The following is a 22,142-nucleotide window of genomic DNA, read 5'->3' as shown; positions in this document are numbered from 1 at the left end:
GGGTCCCTTAGGATGACAACACATGCTGCAGCCCTTAGGCACCTTCCCTGGTCACAGGGCCCTTGGTACCCCGATACCTTTCCCAAGGGATTTATCTGTGTGCCAGGGGTGTGCCAATTGTGGAAACAGTGGTACATTTTTAGTGAAGGAACACTGGTGCTGGGGCCTGGTTAGCAGGGTTCTAGCACACTCTTGTCAAGTCAGCATCAATATCAGGCAAAAAGGGGGGGGGGGTGACTGCAACAAGGGCCATTTTCATAAAGTGCTGTTTCCACTGAAATCTTAAAACCTGCATATCTTCAGTTCTACTGATTGAATATTTGTCATTTTGGTCTTGGTTTATTTAATAAAAACATATATTTTTCTTATATGGTGTGTGATCTCTTGTGTGGTGTTTTCACCTTATTATTCTCTCAAACTTTGCACAAATACTTTGCACATTGTCTCGAAGTTAAGCCTGACTGCTTACTACTAGCTTTTAGAAGGGTGAGCACAAGTTATTTTAGGTTTGGCTTGTGCCTCATCCTGACAAGGATTGTGGCCGCTGCTTGAACAAGGCTCACCCCCAGTCAAGCAGCAACCCAGTTTCTTACACTTAACACTTGAATCCTCTACAGTTGTCAACTTTTACCCCCCTCAGCTTATGTTTTAAACTAATGTCCTGTATGCATGCTTGTCTTAATATGAGCATTAATACAGTGTAATGTTAGAAACATAGGGACACTGGATAAGTTGAAAACCCCTTCCTTTCTACTTACAGATTTGCAGCTCCAGATCATCTGTATATCTGATATGCCATAGCTGCTGGGTGTGCCAAAGCTTGGGCTTCTAATGTGTTTTTTTTTTCTGGATGCGGGGGAATGGAGTCTTGATTGTTAAGTGACTGCAGTAAATTTATCTTGTTTTTGTTTTGTATTTTTGATGGTTCCGATGCAGGCCCTACTCAAAGACCCAAACTAGTACTAAAACCTCGAACAGCGCCCAAGGAGCCAGATTCGTCTGGAGGGTCCACAGCCTCAAGCCGGGCTGCTTCCATTTTTGGTGCAGCAAAGCCAGTGGACACAGCAGCCAGGGAACGGGAAGTAGAGGAGCGGCTACAGAAAGAACAGGAGAAACTAACACGCCATCTGGATGACGAGCGCCCAAGATTAGAAAGAAAACCTAGAGAAAGGTAGAAAAAAGCATTTGAGGCAGGGTAAAGTATATGTATCCAGTGGAGGGATATGAAGTCAAGGGTAGCAAAAGGGATACAGTTCAGAAGGGGCACATATAGCAGTAATTCAGAAGGCTTTATGGTCTGAGAGAGAAAATGGATACCTGAGCTTCACCTCCTAAAGACCAACGGTAATTGCAGCACCTAATTTATTAGTTGCTCTCAAAATTATTTGAATGATGTGGCATTGTTCTTTATGAAAGGTAACTTTTGATTTGTGTTGACCTAAATGTTCTTTAAGTTGGAAGACTGGGATCCCATGATAAGGTTGTAGACCTTAATAAGAAGCACAGGAAAAGTTGGACAGTTAAAATAAAGTGAAGTATATTATTTGGGTAAAAACTAAAATATTTGTAGGTTGCTTTACTTCAGGCTATGATCTACAGATTAGCAAAGGGGAAAATGTGGATTTTGTTTTAATGGCTCGCAAAAAAGCAAATTTAAAATTGACTTAGACGCCTTGTAATGCTCTTGGGTGAAGCATTTTGTAAGTTCTGTGACCCCGCATTTTCCTGTTGACCACAGACACCCGAGCTGGCGCAGTGAAGAAAACACCCAAGAGCGATCCAGGACAGGCAGCGAGTCCTCTCAGACTGGTAGCACAGGAACATCTTCGCGAAGTAAGTAGAACTGGATGTAGTTGAAATTACCTATACACCTTGCTACTCCAAATTCACTAAAACAGAAGGTGTCTTTATGTTTGGCTTACAGAAGGTTTTAGCTATTAGCTTGCTTCTGGTCAGCCAACTGCTTATCATGGGTTGGCTTTCTTGTCATTTTCATTTAATTACTCATTTAATGGCTTTACTTCCTCTTCTGGCATTTGTCGGCCCACTGGAGCATAGCTTCTTTAACACCCTTTCAAGTGGATGATTTTTACACTTTTGTTACTTACTCTCAGGGAACTACCTTTTCCTTTTGCTTTTAACACTGGAAGTGTTTGTGTGTTCTTGCAGTTTAGCTCTCACTTGATGTGATGTCTCTCCTACTCACCCTACTTTCTATATTTGTCTCCCACAGCTCTTTTTTTTTTTTTTTGCTTTACCCACCTCTCTCCTTTCTGCTGTTTTGTTTATTAAACAAACCTCTCTTCACTTCTGAGTCCCATTTAAAAAAAATACATTTTAGTTTTGACTTTAAGTGGACCCCTACCAGCTCCATGCGTGTGGGCATCGACTTCTTTGTTAAATTGTTTTCTCTCCGCAGTCTGGTTCAGATGTGTGTGCTTGCACTCTGGGTCGAGACCGTAGATTATCTCGTTCGGTTCCAAATCTACTCTCATTGATTATTGTTATCAATTGCATTTCTTCTATCTACATGTCGGGGGGGGTACAACTGTTGAGTTGACGTGGCTCGCAGAGGGCATCGTCGTTCAAGGCCTCCAAACTCAGTCTCCAGCCGGATCGCCATACAATGCCCTCCTGGTAATGGAATGGACAACAATAATTTTCTGCCCACTTTGTCACGTCACGCATTCCACTTGAAGACACTCAGACCATTGAGCAAGTCAGCTTGAAATGCAGCGGAACACACCTGATCTTTTTGGGCATCAATAAGTCGGTGAGGAGCAACAGCCACAGGCTTTGGTAGCAGAAGAGGAGGCATTTTCTGTCGTAGCCAGTTCAGATTTTGACCCAGAGTTCAAAATCACTGTCACTCTGGAGACTTGCACAGTGAGTAATGTACCCCCCTGCGCCTCAGCCTTTGTTTAAACATTACAAAAAACAAACGACTCCAGAACAAGAGGCCTTCGGACCACCACTGCCTGTAGGCCATGGTCTGCACCAGGAAACAAATTCGGACACTGACGGCCTCAGGTGCTAGCCACCCGTCCATGGCCTCTGTGCCGAAGCACACTCAGCTCAGAACCTTCCAGGTAGACACCCAAAAACACCATTGACACGTTAGTGGGGCCAGTTATCCATAAGCTACATGAGAAATTGGACTCTACAGCAAATACAGATCCAGCCAAAAAGTGGACAGATTCTAACGAAGCCTTCATCTACATTTCCACCACCGTCCAAAATACTGTTTTCCATCAAAGTTGGAAAAAATTGACAAAGCTACCAGTCCTTTGTCTCTTCCACCACTATCACCACCTCCACTACCTCCACCACCTCCACTACCACTTGCCATCTTCACCACAGTTTGATGCAAATCCCTTAGATACCTTCCCTCAGGGATGACTCTTTTCATATACCACCATTCACCGACCCCTGGGATTCTTAAGATTTGATCCTCCATTAGACACAGACCCATATTTGTACTCAGCATGTCCATCACTTCTGATGATTCCATGACCTACCAGGAACTCATAGCTAGGGAAGGTAGGAAGGTGGCTCTCTGTACAGTCCGTTAAAATGAAATACACTGTGCAGCGTCCAGTGGATCCCCAATAGGTTTTGCAGAGGCAAACATTGATAGACTAATGCTCTGTTATGTGGTAGTGTGGGTGAGCAGTTCGGCTAATCAGAGGGTAGTGCTAAGCATTTGTTGTACTCTGAGGCAATAAATGAGGCACACACTCCTAATAAATTAGAGAACAATTTAGAAAAATAGCAATTCCTTTTTATATAGGTTTCATACCCAAGAACTTCGTAATCGGGTAAGTAGACTTTTATGCATATATACTTTGCAGTTTCAGAAATCAACACTTATTGCAATTTACAGAGTTCTCTTGATGTTATCCTATGGAGGAAAACCATGTTCAGCAAACACGGGGTTAGCAACAACTTATGACATCTAGGTCAGAGAGTAAAGGTAAGTAATGGGCACTGATCAGAACCAAAACAGGCCACACTGGGCAGCACGGTGGCGGCTTGGTGCAGGGGTGCAGTAAGGTGTTGGGTGCCCATTGGTTCACTGTGTGAGCTGGAACTCGTGACAAGCTGCAGGCTCTTTCTATGAAGTCAGTCAGGGACAGTAAGCAGGTTGGTGGTAGACTTGGGGTGCTCAAGGATGTAGGTGCATCTTTGGTCCCCTTTCTCCTGTGCCCACGTAGTGAGGAAAGCAGGGATGTCTTTAGGCGTCAGGTTTTCTCATCCAGTAGCGCTCGCGGTCCGGGGGTCCTGTGTCTTGAGGCTGCATGTGTCGTTAGGGAGTCTGGCAGGGGTGGACCTAGGGTGGACTCGAGGTCAGGGTAGCCGGGGGACGCCGCTGGCACCAGTGACTCAACTCAGATGGGATCAGGGGCAACGGGTGCAGTGGTTGCTGGAGGTGTCTGGTTTGCTCTTGCCACTAAGCTGCAGGAGAGGGGAGCCTGCAGGCAACTTGGGGTAGTTCAAGAGGGGTGAAACCTAAGTGGACTTGGACTCTAAACAGCTGGGGAACTGGGCTGGCACCGTTGGTTGGCTTTACTTCAGGTTGTGTTTTTCTGGTGTAGAGGTCACTTCGGGTGTCAGGTCCTTGCTGTTCCAGGGGATGCAGAGTCCTTTCTTGAAACTTTGTTGCAGAGCAGTTACGCTGCTCACCGAAGTCTGAGTCTTTGTAGAAGGTAGACAGTCCTCCTTGGTTTCTTGCAGACTCAGCTGCAGGATGAGTCTTTTGGTCAGAGTCTGTAGAGGTCAGCAGACAGGCCGGAGGGGTTGGTTCCAAGTCTTCCTTTCTTGTTCTGTTCTGTAGGGGCTACTCTTATTTGTCCTTTGCTTTGTAGCTCGTCAGGATCTGAGTTCTAGGGTGCCACCTAAATACTCAATTTAGGGGCGTTACAGGGAGTGCCAGGTGGTAGCCAATGGCCTGCCCATCTTTAGGGTGACTAACCCTTTCTGTGACCACTTCCACTGAGAAGTGGGCATAACCCTAACAATAGTAGTATAATTCCTTTGAAACAAGATGTAGGAATTAAAATAGCGTCCTCTTAAGCTCATCCACCTTAGGGATGGGACTGACATTAAGTGGGCACACCTCCTAATCTGCCTAATTATCCCACCCCTGCTGCTGCCAAAAGTGGAGTCAGGACAGGGACGTCGGTCACCTCTACCTTCTGGAGAGACCTGGGTCGTGTTACAAAGGTAGTTAAGCCTTTGAAGCTTCCCACCCTGAAATTTCCATCCTGCCTGGGTGAAGTGATAACACCTCCGCCCAGTGCAGGTTTTTGCCTCACGTCCTCGAGAGTGCTGACTCAAACATGCCTTGATATGCACCCTGCTTTAGGGTTGACTTACACCTGGCACATGCAGCGATAGGGAATCTGGCACACTTAAGGGTGTGTGACAGGTCGTGTTTTCAATTTAGCCTGCACCAACACATGCAGTCTGCAATGGCAGCACTGTGTGGGTTTGGTGAGGGGTCCCTAGTGGTGGCACAACAGGTGCTGCAGCCCCCAGACACCTTACTTAGTACCCAAGGCCCTAGGTACCAGGGGTACCATTTACTAGGGGCTTACAGTGGGTGCAAAAGAGTATGCCAATTTTGCAAAACAACTGTGCAGTCTTGGGGAAACTGGGCAAAAAGTGGGGCCTATCAATGCCATCCCAGGATTCATAGAAACCATCATGTAGCTGTGCAACTCGTGATGACCGGTGTCCAGCACATGCATTTAAAATGGCTTCCCTGTTCACTTACTAGGTCTCAGAATCGACCTAGACATAGCAGAGCCATAGTTGCTCGTGCATATGTGCTCTCACGTCCCTTGATGCACCCTGCCTTAGGAGTGACTTACACCTGGCACATGCAGTGATAGGGAACCTGGCACACTTTGGGCTTCAGTGGGGGCAAAAGTGTGACAATTGTGCAAAAAAACCTGCAGTTTTGGGGAAAAATCTGGTACCGCAGACCTGGTTAGGAGGGACCCAGTGCACTTCCAGTCAAAGCCACCTCAGAAACCGGGCAAAAAGTGGGGGCTAACCATGCCAAAAAGAGTGCTTTCCTACAGGGCAGCCACATTTTATGGTGTACAGCTTCATAGAGAGCCTCGAAGAGGATTTCCTTTTTGAAAACCTTATTCTCAACACAGGGGCACCTAGTATCGGCCCATGCTTAAAGGGATGTTTTGCAGCATGAATCCTTTTCTGGATTCTCATCCTGTACATTATTCTGCCCCCTCGTGGAAGGGTCCACAATTGTTTTTTTTTTTTTCTCTCTTCTTTCTTCTTTTTAAGTGTCGTTGCCCATCATTTGGTCTTTGGACCGTCCCCTGCATGACGTCAGATGGCACTCTGAAAGTTCCTGTGTGTAGTAGCCATCTTCAGATTTTTTTCCGCCTTTGGGTCTGGAAGCAAAAGGAGTAGCTGTGATGTTTTTTTTGACACAACATTGAACAAATCAGAGGATTGAGGTTTATTTTCTAGAAGATATCACCGACTGAGGGTGTCGCATAGGCCTCATTATCCTAATGAAACTACTGGATTTCGAGTGACAGAATCGCCTGCGGTGTGGGAGACTGAGTCTGGCCCACTGCCGGTGACACCTGTCGCTCCAATCCGGGTTTTACTTCGGCTAACTAGCAGTGCCTCATCTCTACCCAAGGGCAGGGACGATTGGGCAGCTGAGTGCATGACATAAATGGTTTCTCGGGGAAGCCGTGGTCACTCAGGTGTCATCAGTTTCTCTCAGTTACATTAGTCTCATTTACACAATGACCAACCGAGGCAGTGTATGTTTCAGTAAGATTTTAATGAAGCGGCTTCATCTTAGATAGCAAAGCGTGTGTTGCAATAACAGGACGATATAGCATGTTAAGATTAAAATTGTGACAAGGAGAGTAAAGCATAGAAATAACACTACCATGTTGTCACTAGAATCAATAGACTAATTCCTACCTAGGCTATAATAGAGCACAGCGTGTTAAGCACTAATTCTCCCATTCAAGTTCCCCCAGTGTAAGTAAATGGCTCCCTGTTGCAGTTACCCCCCACTTTTTGCCTGATACTGATGCTGACTTGACTGAGAAGTGTGCTGGGACCCTGCTAACCAGGCCCCAGCACCAGTGTTCTTTAACCTAAAATGTACCATTGTTTCCACAATTGGCACAACCCTGGCACCTAGGTAAGTCCCTTGTAACTGGTACCCCTGGTACCCAGGGCCCTGATGCCAGGGAAGGTCTCTAAGGGCTGCAGCATGTCTTATGCCACCCTAGGGACCCCTCACTCAGCACAGACACACTGCTTGCCAGCTTGTGTGTGCTGATGGGGAGAAAATGACTAAGTCGACATGGCACTCCCCTCAGGGTGCCATGCCAACCTCCCACTGCCTGTGGCATAGGTAAGTCACCCCTCTAGTAGGCCTTACAGCCCTAAGGCAGGGTGCACTATACCACAGGTGAGTGCATATGTGCATGAGCACTATGCCCCTACAGTGTCTAAGCAAAACCTTAGACATTGTAAGTGCAGGGTAGCCATAAGAGTATATGGGCTGGGAGTCTGTCAAAAACGAACTCCACAGCTCCATAATGGCTACACTGAATACTGGGAAGTTTAGTATCAAACTTCTCAGAATAATAAACCCACACTGATGCCAGTGTTGGATTTATTAAAAAATGCACACAGAGGGCATCTTAGAGATACCCCCTGTATTTTACCCAATTGTTCAGTGCAGGACTGACTGGTCTGTGCCAGCCTGCTGCTGAGAGACGAGTGTCTGACCTCATGCGGTGAGAGCCTTTGTGCTCTCTGAGGACAGAAACAAAGCCTGCTCTGGGTGGAGGTGCTTCACACCTCCCCCCTGCAGGAACTGTAACACCTAGCAGTGAGCTTCAAAGGCTCAAGCTTCGTGTTACAATGCCCCAGGGCACTCCAGCTAGTGGAGATGCCCGCCTCCTGGACCCAGCCCCCACTTTTGGCGGCAAGTCCAGGAGAGATAATGAGAAAAACAAGGAGGAGTCACTGGCCAGTCAGGACAGCCCCTAAGGTGTCCTGAGCTGAGGTGCCTCTGACTTTTAGAAATCCTCCATCTTGAAGAAGGAGGATTCCCCCAATAGGGATAGGAATGTGACCCCCTCCCCTTGGGAGGAGGCGCAAAGAGGGTGTACCCACCCTCAGGGCTAGTAGCCATTGGCTACTAACCCCCCAGACCTAAACACGCCCTTAAATTTAGTATTTAAGGGATTCCCTGAACCTAAGAATTTAGATTCCTGCAACAACAAGAAGGACTGCCTAGCTGAAAACCCCTGCAGAGGAAGACCAGAAGACAACAACTGCCTTGGCTCCAGAAACTCACCGGCCTGTCTCCTGCCTTCCAAAGAACTCTGCTCCAGCGACGCCTTCCAAAGGGACCAGCGACCTCTGAATCCTCTGAGGACTGCCCTGCTTCGACGACGACAAGAAACTCCTGAGGACAGCGGACCTGCTCCAAAAAGACTGCAACTTTATCCAAAGAAGCAGCTTTAAAGAACCCTGCAATCTCCCCGCAAGAAGCGTGAGACTTGCAACACTGCACCCGGCGACCCCGACTCGGCTGGTGGAGAACCAACACCTCAGGGAGGACCCCCGGACTACTCTACGACTGTGAGTACCAAAACCTGTCCCCCCTGAGCCCCCACAGCGCCGCCTGCAGAGGGAATCCCGAGGCTTCCCCTGACCGCGACTCTCTGAAACCTAAGTCCCGACGTCTGGAAAAGAGCCTGCACCCGCAGCCCCCAGGACCTGAAGGACCGGACTTTCACTGCAGAAGTGACCCCCAGGAGTCCCTCTCCCTTGCCCAAGTGGAGGTTTCCCCGAGGAAGCCCCCCCTTGCCTGCCTGCAGCGCTGAAGAGATCCCTTGATCTCTCATTGACTTCCATTGCGAACCCGACGCTTGTTCTAACACTGCACCCGGCCGCCCCCGCGCCGCTGAGGGTGAAATTTCTGTGTGGGCTTGTGTCCCCCCCGGTGCCCTACAAAACCCCCCTGGTCTGCCCTCCGAAGACGCAAGTACTTACCTGCTGGCAGACTGGAACCGGGGCACCCCCTTCTCTCCATTGAAGCCTATGCGTTTTGGGCACTGTAGGAAGTTGGCTCTGTATGTGCTATTTCAAAGTAAGGAATAGCATGCACAGAGTCCAAGGGTTCCCCTTAGAGGTAAGATAGTGGCAAAAAGAGATAATACTAATGCTCTATTTTGTGGTAGTGTGGTCGAGCAGTAGGCTTATCCAAGGAGTAGTGTTAAGCATTTGTTGTACATACACATAGACAATAAATGAGGTACACACACTCAGAGACAAATCCAGCCAATAGGTTTTTATATAGAAAAATATCTTTTCTTAGTTTATTTTAAGAACCACAGGTTCAAATTCTACAGGTAATATCTCATTCGAAAGGTATTGCAGGTAAGTACTTTAGGAACTTCAAATCATCAAAATTGCATGTATACTTTTCAAGTTATTGACAAATAGCTGTTTTAAAAGTGGACACTTAGTGCAATTTTCACAGTTCCTAGGGGAGGTAAGTATTTGTTAGGTTAACCAGGTAAGTAAGACACTTACAGGGCTTAGTTCTTGGTCCAAGGTAGCCCACCGTTGGGGGTTCAGAGCAACCCCAAATTCACCACACCAGCAGCTCAGGGCCGGTCAGGTGCAGAGTTCAAAGTGGTGCCCAAAACACATAGGCTAGAATGGATAGAAGGGGGTGCCCCGGTTCCGGTCTGCTTGCAGGTAAGTACCCGCGTCTTCGGAGGGCAGACCAGGGGGGTTTTGTAGGGCACCGGGGGGGACACAAGTCCACACAGAAATTTCACCCTCAGCAGCGCGGGGGCGGCCGGGTGCAGTGTAGAAACAGGCGTCGGGTTCGCAATGTTAGTCTATGAGAGATCTCGGGATCTCTTCAGCGCTGCAGGCAGGCAAGGGGGGGATTCCTCGGGGAAACCTCCACTTGGGCAAGGGAGAGGGACTCCTGGGGGTCACTTCTCCAGTGAAAGTCCGGTCCTTCAGGTCCTGGGGGCTGCGGGTGCAGGGTCTCTCCCAGGCGTCGGGACTTTAGGTTCAAAGAGTCGCGGTCAGGGGAAGCCTCGGGATTCCCTCTGCAGGCGGCGCTGTGGGGGCTCAGGGGGGACAGGTTTTGGTACTCACAGTATCAGAGTAGTCCTGGGGTCCCTCCTGAGGTGTTGGATCGCCACCAGCCGAGTCGGGGTCGCCGGGTGCAGTGTTGCAAGTCTCACGCTTCTTGCGGGGAGCTTGCAGGGTTCTTTAAAGCTGCTGGAAACAAAGTTGCAGCTTTTCTTGGAGCAGGTCCGCTGTCCTCGGGAGTTTCTTGTCTTTTCGAAGCAGGGGCAGTCCTCAGAGGATGTCGAGGTCGCTGGTCCCTTTGGAAGGCGTCGCTGGAGCAGGATCTTTGGAAGGCAGGAGACAGGCCGGTGAGTTTCTGGAGCCAAGGCAGTTGTCGTCTTCTGGTCTTCCTCTGCAGGGGTTTTCAGCTAGGCAGTCCTTCTTCTTGTAGTTGCAGGAATCTAATTTTCTAGGGTTCAGGGTAGCCCTTAAATACTAAATTTAAGGGCGTGTTTAGGTCTGGGGGGTTAGTAGCCAATGGCTACTAGCCCTGAGGGTGGGTACACCCTCTTTGTGCCTCCTCCCAAGGGGAGGGGGTCACAATCCTAACCCTATTGGGGGAATCCTCCATCTGCAAGATGGAGGATTTCTAAAAGTTAGTCACTTCAGCTCAGGACACCTTAGGGGCTGTCCTGACTGGCCAGTGACTCCTCCTTGTTTTTCTCATTATTTTCTCCGGCCTTGCCGCCAAAAGTGGGGCCTGGCCGGAGGGGGCGGGCAACTCCACTAGCTGGAGTGTCCTGCTGGGTTGGCACAAAGGAGGTGAGCCTTTGAGGCTCACCGCCAGGTGTGACAATTCCTGCCTGGGGGAGGTGTTAGCATCTCCACCCAGTGCAGGCTTTGTTACTGGCCTCAGAGTGACAAAGGCACTCTCCCCATGGGGCCAGCAACATGTCTCGGTTCGTGGCAGGCTGCTAAAACTAGTCAGCCTACACAGATAGTCGGTTAAGTTTCAGGGGGCACCCCTAAGGTGCCCTCTGGGGTGTATTTTACAATAAAATGTACACTGGCATCAGTGTGCATTTATTGTGCTGAGAAGTTTGATACCAAACTTCCCAGTTTTCAGTGTAGCCATTATGGTGCTGTGGAGTTCGTGTTTGACAAACTCCCAGACCATATACTCTTATGGCTACCCTGCACTTACAATGTCTAAGGTTTTGTTTAGACACTGTAGGGGTACCATGCTCATGCACTGGTACCCTCACCTATGGTATAGTGCACCCTGCCTTAGGGCTGTAAGGCCTGCTAGAGGGGTGTCTTACCTATACTGCATAGGCAGTGAGGCTGGCATGGCACCCTGAGGGGAGTGCCATGTCGACTTACTCGTTTTGTCCTCACTAGCACACACAAGCTGGCAAGCAGGGTGTCTGTGCTGAGTGAGAGGTCTCCAGGGTGGCATAAGACATGCTGCAGCCCTTAGAGACCTTCCTTGGCATCAGGGCCCTTGGTACTAGAAGTACCAGTTACAAGGGACTTATCTGGATGCCAGGGTCTGCCAATTGTGGATACAAAAGTACAGGTTAGGGAAAGAACACTGGTGCTGGGGCCTGGTTAGCAGGCCTCAGCACACTTTCAATTGTAAACATAGCATCAGCAAAGGCAAAAAGTCAGGGGGCAACCATGCCAAGGAGGCATTTCCTTACAGGCACCACTTTGAACTCTGCACCTGACCGGCCCTGAGTTGCTGGTGTGGTAACTTTGGGGTTGCTCTGAACCCCCAACGGTGGGCTACCTTGGACCAAGAACTGAACCCTGTAAGTGTCTTACTTACCTGGTAAAACTAACAAATACTTACCTGCCCCAGGAACTGTGAAAATTGCACTAAGTGTCCACTTTTGAAATAGCTATTTGTGAATAACTTGAAAAGTATACATGCAATTGAAATGATTCAAAGTTCCTAATGTACTTACCTGCAATACCTTTCAATCAAGATATTACATGTTAAATTTGAATCTGTGGTTCTTAAAATAAACTAAGAAAAGATATTTTTCTATAACAAAACCTATTGGCTGGATTTGTCTCTGAGTGTGTGTACCTCATTTATTGTCTATGTGTATGTACAACAAATACTTAACACTACTCCTTGGATAAGCCTACTGCTCGACCACACTACCACAAAATAGAGCATTAGTATTATCTATTTTTACCACTATTTTACCTCTAAGGGGAACCCTTGGACTCTGTGCATGCTATTCCTTACTTTGAAATAGCACATACAGAGCCAACTTCCTACAAGGAGGTACTCCCACTCCTGCAAAAGTTAGACTACATGGCAACCATAGACCAACAGGACGCCTGTCTGCACATACCGGTAAACCAGGCACACAAAATGTACCTCAGATTCGTCCTCGCAGGGATTCACTATCAATTCAAAGTCTTGCCCTTTGGAATATAGTCAGCATCAAGGGTTTCCACAAAATGCTTGGCAACAGTCGCACCATCCCTGAGTAGTGGGATTCACGTATACCCCTACCTGGACGACTGGCTGATAGAGGCACATACCAAAGAAAAATGTCAAAGGGCTACCCAAACAGTGATCACAACCCTACTACTACTAACTAAGGGGGTTAGTGTTCAGCATAAATCACAAAAATATCATCCCCAAAACGGATGCAATAAAGCACATCAATTTCCTAGAGATGAAGACAGTGTTTCTGGCCCTGAAAGCCTTTCAAACATAAGTATCATAAAAAACAGTTCTAATCCAAACCAACAATACAACAACAACAACATTCTCTCTGAGCAAACAAGGGGGCACAAAATATTTTACCCTGAGCAGACTAGCCCAAGAAATATGGAAATGGGGTATATCACAAGGGATCAACTTACAAACCGTTCACTTATTAGGGAAGGACAACATAGAAGCAGGCAGACCAAGTGTAAGGAAATGCCTCCTTGGCATGGTTACCCCCTGACTTTTTGCCTTTGCTGATGCTATGTTTTGAATTGAAAGTGTGCTGAGGCCTGCTAACCAGGCCCCAGCACCAGTGTTCTTTCCCTAACCTGTACTTTTGATTCCACAATTGGCACACCCTGGCACCCAGATAAGTCCCTTGTAACTGGTACCTCTGGTACCAAGGGCCCTGATGCCAGGGAAGGTCTCTAAGGGCTGCAGCATGTATTATGCCACCCTAGAGACCCCTCACCCAGCACAGACACACTGCTTACCAGCTTGTGTGTGCTAGTGAGAACAAAATGAGTAAGTCGACATGGCACTCCCCTCAGGGTGCCATGCCAGCCTCTCACTGCCTATGCAGTATAGGTAAGACACCCCTCTAGCAGGCCTTACAGCCCTAAGGCAGGGTGCACTATACCATAGGTGAGGGTACCAGTGCATGAGCACTGTGCCCCTACAGTGTCTAAGCAAAACCTTAGACATTGTAAGTGCAGGGTAGCCATAAGAGTATATGGTCTGGGAGTCTGTTTTACACGAACTCCACAGCACCATAATGGCTACACTGAAAACTGGGAAGTTTGGTATCAAACTTCTCAGCACAATAAATGCACACTGATGCCAGTGTACATTTTATTGTAAAATACACCACAGAGGGCACCTTAGAGGTGCCCCCTGAAACTTAACCGACTGTCTGTGTAGGCTGACTAGTTCCAGCAGCCTGCCACACTAGAGACATATTGCTGGCCCCATGGGGAGAGTGCCTTTGTCACTCTGAGGCCAGTAACAAAGCCTGCACTGGGTGGAGATGCTAACACCTCCCCCAGGCAGGAGCTGTAACACCTGGCGGTGAGCCTCAAAGGCTCACCCCTTTGTCACAGCACCGCAGGACACTCCAGCTAGTGGAGTTGCCCGCCCCCTCCGGCCCCGGCCCCCACTTTTGGCGGCAAGGCCGGAGAAAATAATGAGAATAACAAGGAGTCGTCACTGGCCAGTCAGGACAGCCCCTAAGGTGTCCTGAGCTGAGGTGACTCTAACTTTTAGAAATCCTCCATCTTGCAGATGGAGGATTCCCCCAATAGGATTAGGGATGTGACCCCCTCCCCTTGGGAGGGGGCACAAAGAGGGTGTACTCACCCTCAGGGCTAGTAGCCATTGGCTACTAACCCCCCAGACCTAAACACGCCCTTAAACTTAGTATTTAAGGGCTCTCCCTGAACCTAGAAACTGGATTCCTGCAACAACAAGAAGGACTGCCTAGCTGAAAACCCCTGCAGAGGAAGACCAGAAGACAACTGCCTTGGCCCCAGAAACTCACCGGCCTGTCTCCTGCCTTCCAAAGAACTCTGCTCCAGCGACGCCTTCCAAAGGGACCAGCGACCTCTGCATCCTCTGAGGACTGCCCTGCTTCGACGACGACAAGAAACTCCCAAGGACAGCGGACCTGCTCCAAAAAGACTGCAACTTTATCCAAAGGAGCAGCTTTAAAGAACCCTGCAATCTCCCCGCAAGAAGCGTGAGACTTGCAACACTGCACCCGGCGACCCCGACTCGGCTGGTGGAGAACCAACACCTCAGGGAGGACCCCCGGACTACTCTACGACTGAGTACCAAAACCTGTCCCCCCTGAGCCCCCACAGCGCCGCCTGCAGAGGGAATCCCGAGGCTTCCCCTGACCACGACTCTCTGAAACCTAAGTCCCGACGCCTGGAAAAGACCCTGCACCCGCAGCCCCCAGGACCTGAAGGACCGGACTTTCACTGCAGAAGTGACCCCCAGGAGTCCCTCTCCCTTGCCCAAGTGGAGGTTTCCCCGAGGAAGCCCCCCCCTTGCCTGCCTGCAGCACTGAAGAGATCCCTTGATCTCTCATTGACTTCCATTGCGAAACCGACGCTTGTTCTAACACTGCACCCGGCCGCCCCCGCGCCGCTGAGGGTGAAATTTCTATGTGGGCTTGTGTCCCCCCCGGTGCCCTACAAAACCCCCCTGGTCTGCCCCCCGAAGACGCGGGTACTTACCTGCTGGCAGACTGGAACCGGGGCACCCCCTTCTCTCCATTGAAGCCTATGCGTTTTGGGCACCACTTTGAACTCTGCACCTGACCGGCCCTGAGCTGCTGGTGTGGTAACTTTGGGGTTGCTCTGAACCCCCAACGGTGGGCTACCTTGGACCAAGAACTGAACCCTGTAAGTGTCTTACTTACCTGGTAAAACTAACAAAAACTTACCTCCCCCAGGAACTGTGAAAATTGCACTGTGTCCACTTTTAAAATAGCTATTTGTGAATAACTTGAAAAGTATACATGCAATTGAAATGATTCAAAGTTCCTAATGTACTTACCTGCAATACCTTTCAAACAAGATATTACATGTTAAATTTGAACCTGTGGTTCTTAAAATAAACTAAGAAAAGATATTTTTCTATACAAAACCTATTGGCTGGATTTGTCTCTGAGTGTGTGTACCTCATTTATTGTCTATGTGTATGTACAACAAATGCTTAACACTACTCCTTGGATAAGCCTACTGCTCGACCACACTACCACAAAATAGAGCATTAGTATTATCTCTTTTTACCACTATTTTACCTCTAAGGGGAACCCTTGGACTCTGTGCATGCTATTCCTTACTTTGAAATAGCACATACAGAGCCAACTTCCTACATTGGTGGATCAGCGGTGGGGTACAAGACTTTGCATTTGCTGGACTACTCAGCCAATACCTGATCACACAACAAATTCCAAAATTGTCATTAGAAATTGATTTTTGCAATTTGAAAAGTAGTCTAAATTCTTTAAAGTCCTGCTAGGGCCTTGTGTTAGTCCCTGTTAGCATTTCTTTTAGAGTTTAAAAGTTTGTAAAAGTTTGAATTAGATTCTAGAACCAGTTTAGTTTCTTAAAAAGTATTCCAACTTTTAGAAGCATAATGTCTAGCACAGATGTGAATGTGGTGGAACTCGACACCACACCTTACCTCCATCTCCAGATGAGAGAGCTAAGGTCACTCTGTAACATAAGACAAATAACAATGGGCTCCAGACCTACCAAAGCACAGCTCCAGGAGCTGTTGGCAGAGTATGATAGAGCCAACCCCTCTGTGGATAACACAGAGGAAGATGATAGTGAACTGGAGGAAGAATCCCCTCCACCAGTCCTATCTAGGGAGAACAGGGCTTCTCAAGCCCTGACTCCAAAAATAATAGTCAGAGATGCTGGCTCCCTCACAGGAGGGTCCAACCTCTCTGAAATCACTGAGGATAACTCCAGTGAAGAGGACATCCAGTTAGCCAGGATGGCCAAAAGATTGGCTTTGGAAAAACAGATCCTAGCCATAGAAAGGGAAAGACAAGAGATGGGCCTAGGACCCATCAATGGTGGCAGCAACATAAATAGGGTCAGAGATTCTCCTGACATGTTGAAAATCCCTAAAGGGATTGTAACTAAATATGAAGATGGTGATGATATCACCAAATGGTTCACAGCTTTTGAGAGGGCTTGTGAAACCAGAAAAGTGAACAAATCTCACTGGGGTGCTCTCCTTTGGGAAATGTTCACAGGAAAGTGTAGGGATAGACTCCTCACACTCTATAAAAAAGATGCAGAATCTTATGACCTCATGAAGGGTACCCTGATTGAGGGCTTTGGATTCTCCACTGAGGAGTATAGGATTAGATTCAGGGGGGCTCAAAAATCCTCGAGCCAGACCTGGGTTGACTTTGTAGACTACTCAGTAAAAACACTAGATGGTTGGATTCAAGGAAATGGTGTAAATGATTATGATGGGCTGTACAATTTATTTGTGAAAGAACACCTATTAAGTAATTGTTTCAATGATAAACTGCATCAGCATCTGGTGGACCTAGGACCAATTTCTCCCCAAGAATTGGGAAAGAAGGCGGACCATTGGGTCAAGACTAGGGTGTCCAAAACTTCCACAGGGGGTGACCAAAAGAAAGGGGTCACAAAACCTCCCCAGGGGAAAGGTGGTGAGACAGCCAAAAACAAAGATAGTAAAGAGTCTTCTACAGGCCCCCAAAAACCTGCACAGGAGGGTGGGCCCAGAGCCTCTTCACAAAACAATTCTGGGTACAAGGGTAAAAACTTTGATCCCAAAAAGGCCTGGTGTCGTAACTGTAGTCGGTCTGGACACCAAACTGGAGACAAGGCCTGTCCCAAGAAAAATACCACTTCAAACTCCACTCCAGCTAACACTGGAATGGCCAGTCTCCAAGTGGGATCAACAGTGTGCCCAGAGCAAATCAGGTGTCACACTGAAGCTACATTAGTCTCTGAGGGTGGGGTGGATTTAGCCACACTGGCTGCCTGGCCCCCTAACATGCAAAAATACAGGCAGCAGCTCTTAATTAATGGGACAAGTGTAGAGGGCCTGAGGGATACAGGTGCCAGTGTCACCATGGTGACAGAGAAACTGGTTTCCCCTGGCCAATACCTGGCTGGACAAACTTACCCAGTCACCAACGCTGACAATCAGACTAAAGTACATCCCATGGCTATGGTAACTTTAGAGTGGGGAGGGGTCAAAGGCCTGAACCAGGTGGTGGTCTCCTCAAATATCCCAGTAGACTGTTTGCTTGGAAATGACCTGGAGTCCTCAGCATGGGCTGAGGTAGAACTGAAAACCCATGCAGCCATGCTGGGTATCCCTGAACTGCTGTGTGTCCAGACTAGGGCACAGTGCAAGGCACAGGGTGAAAAAGTAGAGCTGGAGTCTGGAAAAATGGCCCAGCCTACCAAGAGAAAAGGAAAGTCAGCTGGGAAACCAGCTGCAACACAACACCAAAAAGAGAACCTCTCTTCTCAGGAGGAAGTTCTGCCCTCTGAGGGAACTGAGCCTATGGAGCTGGAACCTTATCAGGTTGAGCTCTTGGGCCCAGGGGGACCCTCAAGGGAAGAGTTGTGTAAGGGACAAGAAACCTGTCCCTCTCTTGAAGGCCTTAGGCAGCAAGCTGCTGAAGAGTCCAAAGGCAAGAAAAATGGAACACATAGGGTCTATTGGGAAGATGGACTCCTGTACACTGAGGCAAGAGATCCCAAACCTGGTGCCACTAGGAGAGTGGTAGTGCCTCAGGGTTTCAGAGAGTTTATTCTGACCTTAGCCCATGATATTCCCCTTGCTGGGCATTTGGGACAAACCAAGACGTGGGAGAGGTTAGTCAACCACTTCTACTGGCCCAATATGTCCCAGAAGGTTAAGGAGTTTTGCCTCTCCTGCCCCACCTGTCAATCCAGTGGTAAGACAGGTGGGCATCCAAAGGCCCCCCTCATTCCACTTCCAGTGGTGGGGGTCCCCTTTGAAAGAGTGGGTGTGGACATAGTTGGTCCACTAGAACCTCCCACAGCCTCAGGAAATATGTACATCCTAGTAGTAGTGGATCATGCTACTAGGTATCCTGAAGCTATTCCCCTTAGGTCGACTACTGCCCCTTCAGTAGCCAAGGCCCTCATTGGTATCTTTACCAGAGTGGGTTTCCCTAAGGAGGTGGTGTCTGACAGAGGTACCAACTTCATGTCAGCATACCTAAAACACATGTGGAATGAGTGTGGAGTGACTTACAAATTCACTACCCCATATCATCCACAAACTAATGGCCTTGTTGAGAGATTCAACAAGACATTAAAGGGCATGATCATGGGGCTCCCAGACAAACTCAAAAGGAGATGGGATGTCCTCCTGCCATGTCTGCTTTTCGCTTACAGAGAGGTGCCTCAGAAGGGAGTAGGATTCTCACCCTTTGAACTTCTGTTTGGCCACCCTGTAAGGGGACCACTTGCTCTTGTTAAAGAAGGCTGGGAGAGACCTCTTCATGAGCCTAAACAAGACATAGTGGACTATGTACTTGGCCTTCGCTCAAGGATGGCAGAGTACATGGAAAAGGCAAGTAAAAACCTTGAGGCCAGCCAACAACTCCAGAAGTTGTGGTATGACCAAAAGGCTGCACTGGTTGAATTTCAACCAGGGCAGAAAGTCTGGGTTCTGGAGCCTGTGGCTCCCAGGGCACTTCAGGACAAATGGAGTGGCCCTTACCCAGTACTAGAAAGGAAGAGTCAGGTCACCTACCTGGTGGACCTGGGCACAAGCAGGAGCCCCAAGAGGGTGATCCATGTGAACCGCCTTAAGCTCTTTGTAGGAAGTTGGCTCTGTATGTGCTATTTCAAAGTAAGGAATAGCATGCACAGAGTCCAAGGGTTCCCCTTAGAGGTAAAATAGTGGTAAAAATAGATAATACTAATGCTCTATTTTGTGGTAGTGTGGTCGAGCAGTAGGCTTATCCAAGGAGTAGTGTTAAGCATTTGTTGTACATACACATAGACAATAAATGAGGTGCACACACTCAGAGACAAATCCAGCCAATAGGTTTTGTTATAGAAAAATATCTTTTCTTAGTTTATTTTAAGAACCACAGGTTCAAATTTAACATGTAATATCTTGTTTGAAAGGTATTGCAGGTAAGTACATTAGGAACTTTGAATCATTTCAATTGCATGTATACTTTTCAAGTTATTCACAAATAGCTACTTTAAAAGTGGACACTTAGTGCAATTTTCACAGTTCCTGGGGGAGGTAAGTTTTTGTTAGTTTTACCAGGTAAGTAAGATACTTACAGGGTTCAGTTCTTGATCCAAGGTAGCCCACCGTTGGGGGTTCAGAGCAACCCCAAAGTTACCACACCAGCAGCTCAGGGCCGGTCAGGTGCAGAGTTCAAAGTGGTGCCCAAAACGCATAGGCTTCAATGGAGAGAAGGGGGTGCCCCGGTTCCGGTCTGCTTGCAGGTAAGCACCCGCGTCTTCGGAGGGCAGACCAGGGGGGTTTTGTAGGGCACCGGGGGGGACACAAGCCCACACAGAAATTTCACCCTCAGCGGCGCGGGGGCGGCCGGGTGCAGTGTTAGAACAAGCGTCGGGTTCGCAATGGAAGTCAATGAGAGATCAAGGGATCTCTTCAGTGCTGCAGGCAGGCAAGGGTGGGCTTCCTCAGGGAAACCTCCACTTGGGCAAGGGAGAGGGACTCCTGGGGGTCACTTCTGCAGTGAAAGTCCGGTCCTTCAGGTCCTGGGGGCTGCGGGTGCAGGGTCTTTTCCAGGCATCGGGACTTAGGTTTCAGAGAGTCGCGGTCAGGGGAAGCCTCGGGATTCCCTCTGCAGGCGGCGCTGTGGGGGCTCAGGGGGGACAGGTTTTGGTACACAGTCGTAGAGTAGTCCGGGGGTCCTCCCTGAGGTGTTGGTTCTCCACCAGCCGAGTCGGGGTCGCCGGGTGCAGTGTTGCAAGTCTCACGCTTCTTGCGGGGAGATTGCAGGGTTCTTTAAAGCTGCTTCTTTGGATAAAGTTGCAGTCTTTTTGGAGCAGGTCCGCTGTCCTCGGAGTTTCTTGTCGTCGTCGAAGCAGGGCAGTCCTCAGAGGGTTCAGAGGTCGCTGGTCCCTTTGGAAGGCGTCGCTGGAGCAGAGTTCTTTGGAAGGCAGGAGACAGGCCGGTGAGTTTCTGGAGCCAAGGCAGTTGTTGTCTTCTGGTCTTCCTCTGCAGGGGTTTTCAGCTAGGCAGTCCTTCTTCTTGTTGTTGCAGGAATCTAGTTTTCTAGGGTTCAGGGTAGCCCTTAAATACTAAATTTAAGGGCGTGTTTAGGTCTGGGGGGTTAGTAGCCAATGGCTACTAGCCCTGAGGGTGAGTACACCCTCTTTGTGCCTCCTCCCAAGGGGAGGGGGTCACATCCCTAATCCTATTGGGGGAATCCTCCATCTGCAAGATGGAGGATTTCTAAAAGTTGGAGTCACCTTGTAGGAAGTTGGCTCTGTATGTGCTATTTCAAAGTAAGGAATAGCATGCACAGAGTCCAAGGGTTCCCCTTAGAGGTAAAATAGTGGTAAAAATAGATAATACTAATGCTCTATTTTGTGGTAGTGTGGTCGAGCAGTAGGCTTATCCAAGGAGTAGTGTTAAGCATTTGTTGTACATACCCATAGACAATAAATGAGGTACACACACTCAGAGACAAATCCAGCCAATAGGTTTTTATATAGAAAAATATCTTTTCTTAGTTTATTTTAAGAACCACAGGTTCAAATTCTACATGTAATATCTCATTCGAAAGGTATTGCAGGTAAGTACTTTAGGAACTTCAAATCATCAAAATTGCATGTATACTTTTCAAGTTATTGACAAATAGCTGTTTTAAAAGTGGACACTTAGTGCAATTTTCACAGTTCCTAGGGGAGGTAAGTTTTGATTAGTTTTACCAGGTAAGTAAGACACTTACAGGGTTCAGTTCTTGGTCCAAGGTAGCCCACCGTTGGGGGTTCAGAGCAACCCCAAAGTCACCACACCAGCAGCTCAGGGCCGGTCAGGTGCAGAGTTCAAAGTGGTGCCCAAAACACATAGGCTAGAATGGAGAGAAGGGGGTGCCCCGGTTCCGGTCTGCTTGCAGGTAAGTACCCGCGTCTTCGGAGGGCAGACCAGGGGCGTTTTGTAGGGCACCGGGGGGGACACGAGTCCACACAGAAATTTCACCCTCAGCGGCGCGGGGGCGGCCGGGTGCAGTGTAGAAACAAGCGTCGGGTTCGCAGTGTTAGTCTATGAGAGATCTCGGGATCTCTTCAGCGCTGCAGGCAGGCAAGGGGGGGGTTCCTCGGGGAAACCTCCACTTGGGCAAGGGAGAGGGACTCCTGGGGGTCACTTCTACAGTGAAAGTCCGGTCCTTCAGGTCCTGGGGGCTGCGGGTGCAGGGTCTCTCCCAGGCGTCGGGACTTTAGGTTCAAAGAGTCGCGGTCAGGGGAAGCCTCGGGATTCCCTCTGCAGGCGGCGCTGTGGGGGCTCAGGGGGGACAGGTTTTGGTACTCACAGTATCAGAGTAGTCCTGGGGTCCCTCCTGAGGTGTCGGGTCTCCACCAGCCGAGTCGGGGTCGCCGGGTGCAGTGTTGCAAGTCTCACGCTTCTTGCGGGGAGCTTGCAGGGTTCTTTAAAGCTGCTGGAAACAAAGTTGCAGCTTTTCTTGGAGCAGGTCCGCTGTCCTCGGGAGTTTCTTGTCTTTTCGAAGCAGGGGCAGTCCTCAGAGGATGTCGAGGTCGCT

The 22,142-nt window shown here is 48.7% G+C and overlaps 1 protein-coding gene across 6 annotated transcripts in view; it reads left to right on the top strand.

Annotated features, from left to right (window-relative positions):
* Positions 1–22,142, top strand: part of EIF4B (eukaryotic translation initiation factor 4B) — a 520,800-nt gene that overhangs the window by 245,549 nt on the left and 253,109 nt on the right. For 3 of the 6 annotated variants that reach the window (XM_069230641.1, XM_069230643.1, XM_069230640.1), the window contains exons 9-10: positions 937–1,171; positions 1,739–1,833. In XM_069230641.1, coding sequence (XP_069086742.1) covers positions 937–1,171; positions 1,739–1,833 — 330 coding nt within the window. Of the gene's footprint in view, positions 1–921; positions 1,172–1,738; positions 1,834–22,142 lie in introns of all 6 variants that reach the window. The other 3 variants (XM_069230644.1, XM_069230642.1, XM_069230639.1) reach the window with 1 other exon arrangement.

Source organism: Pleurodeles waltl, chromosome 4_2, assembly GCF_031143425.1.
Source record: "Pleurodeles waltl isolate 20211129_DDA chromosome 4_2, aPleWal1.hap1.20221129, whole genome shotgun sequence".
NCBI classification, from domain to species: Eukaryota; Metazoa; Chordata; class Amphibia; order Caudata; family Salamandridae; genus Pleurodeles; species Pleurodeles waltl.
This window is presented reverse-complemented; position numbering and strand designations above follow the sequence as displayed.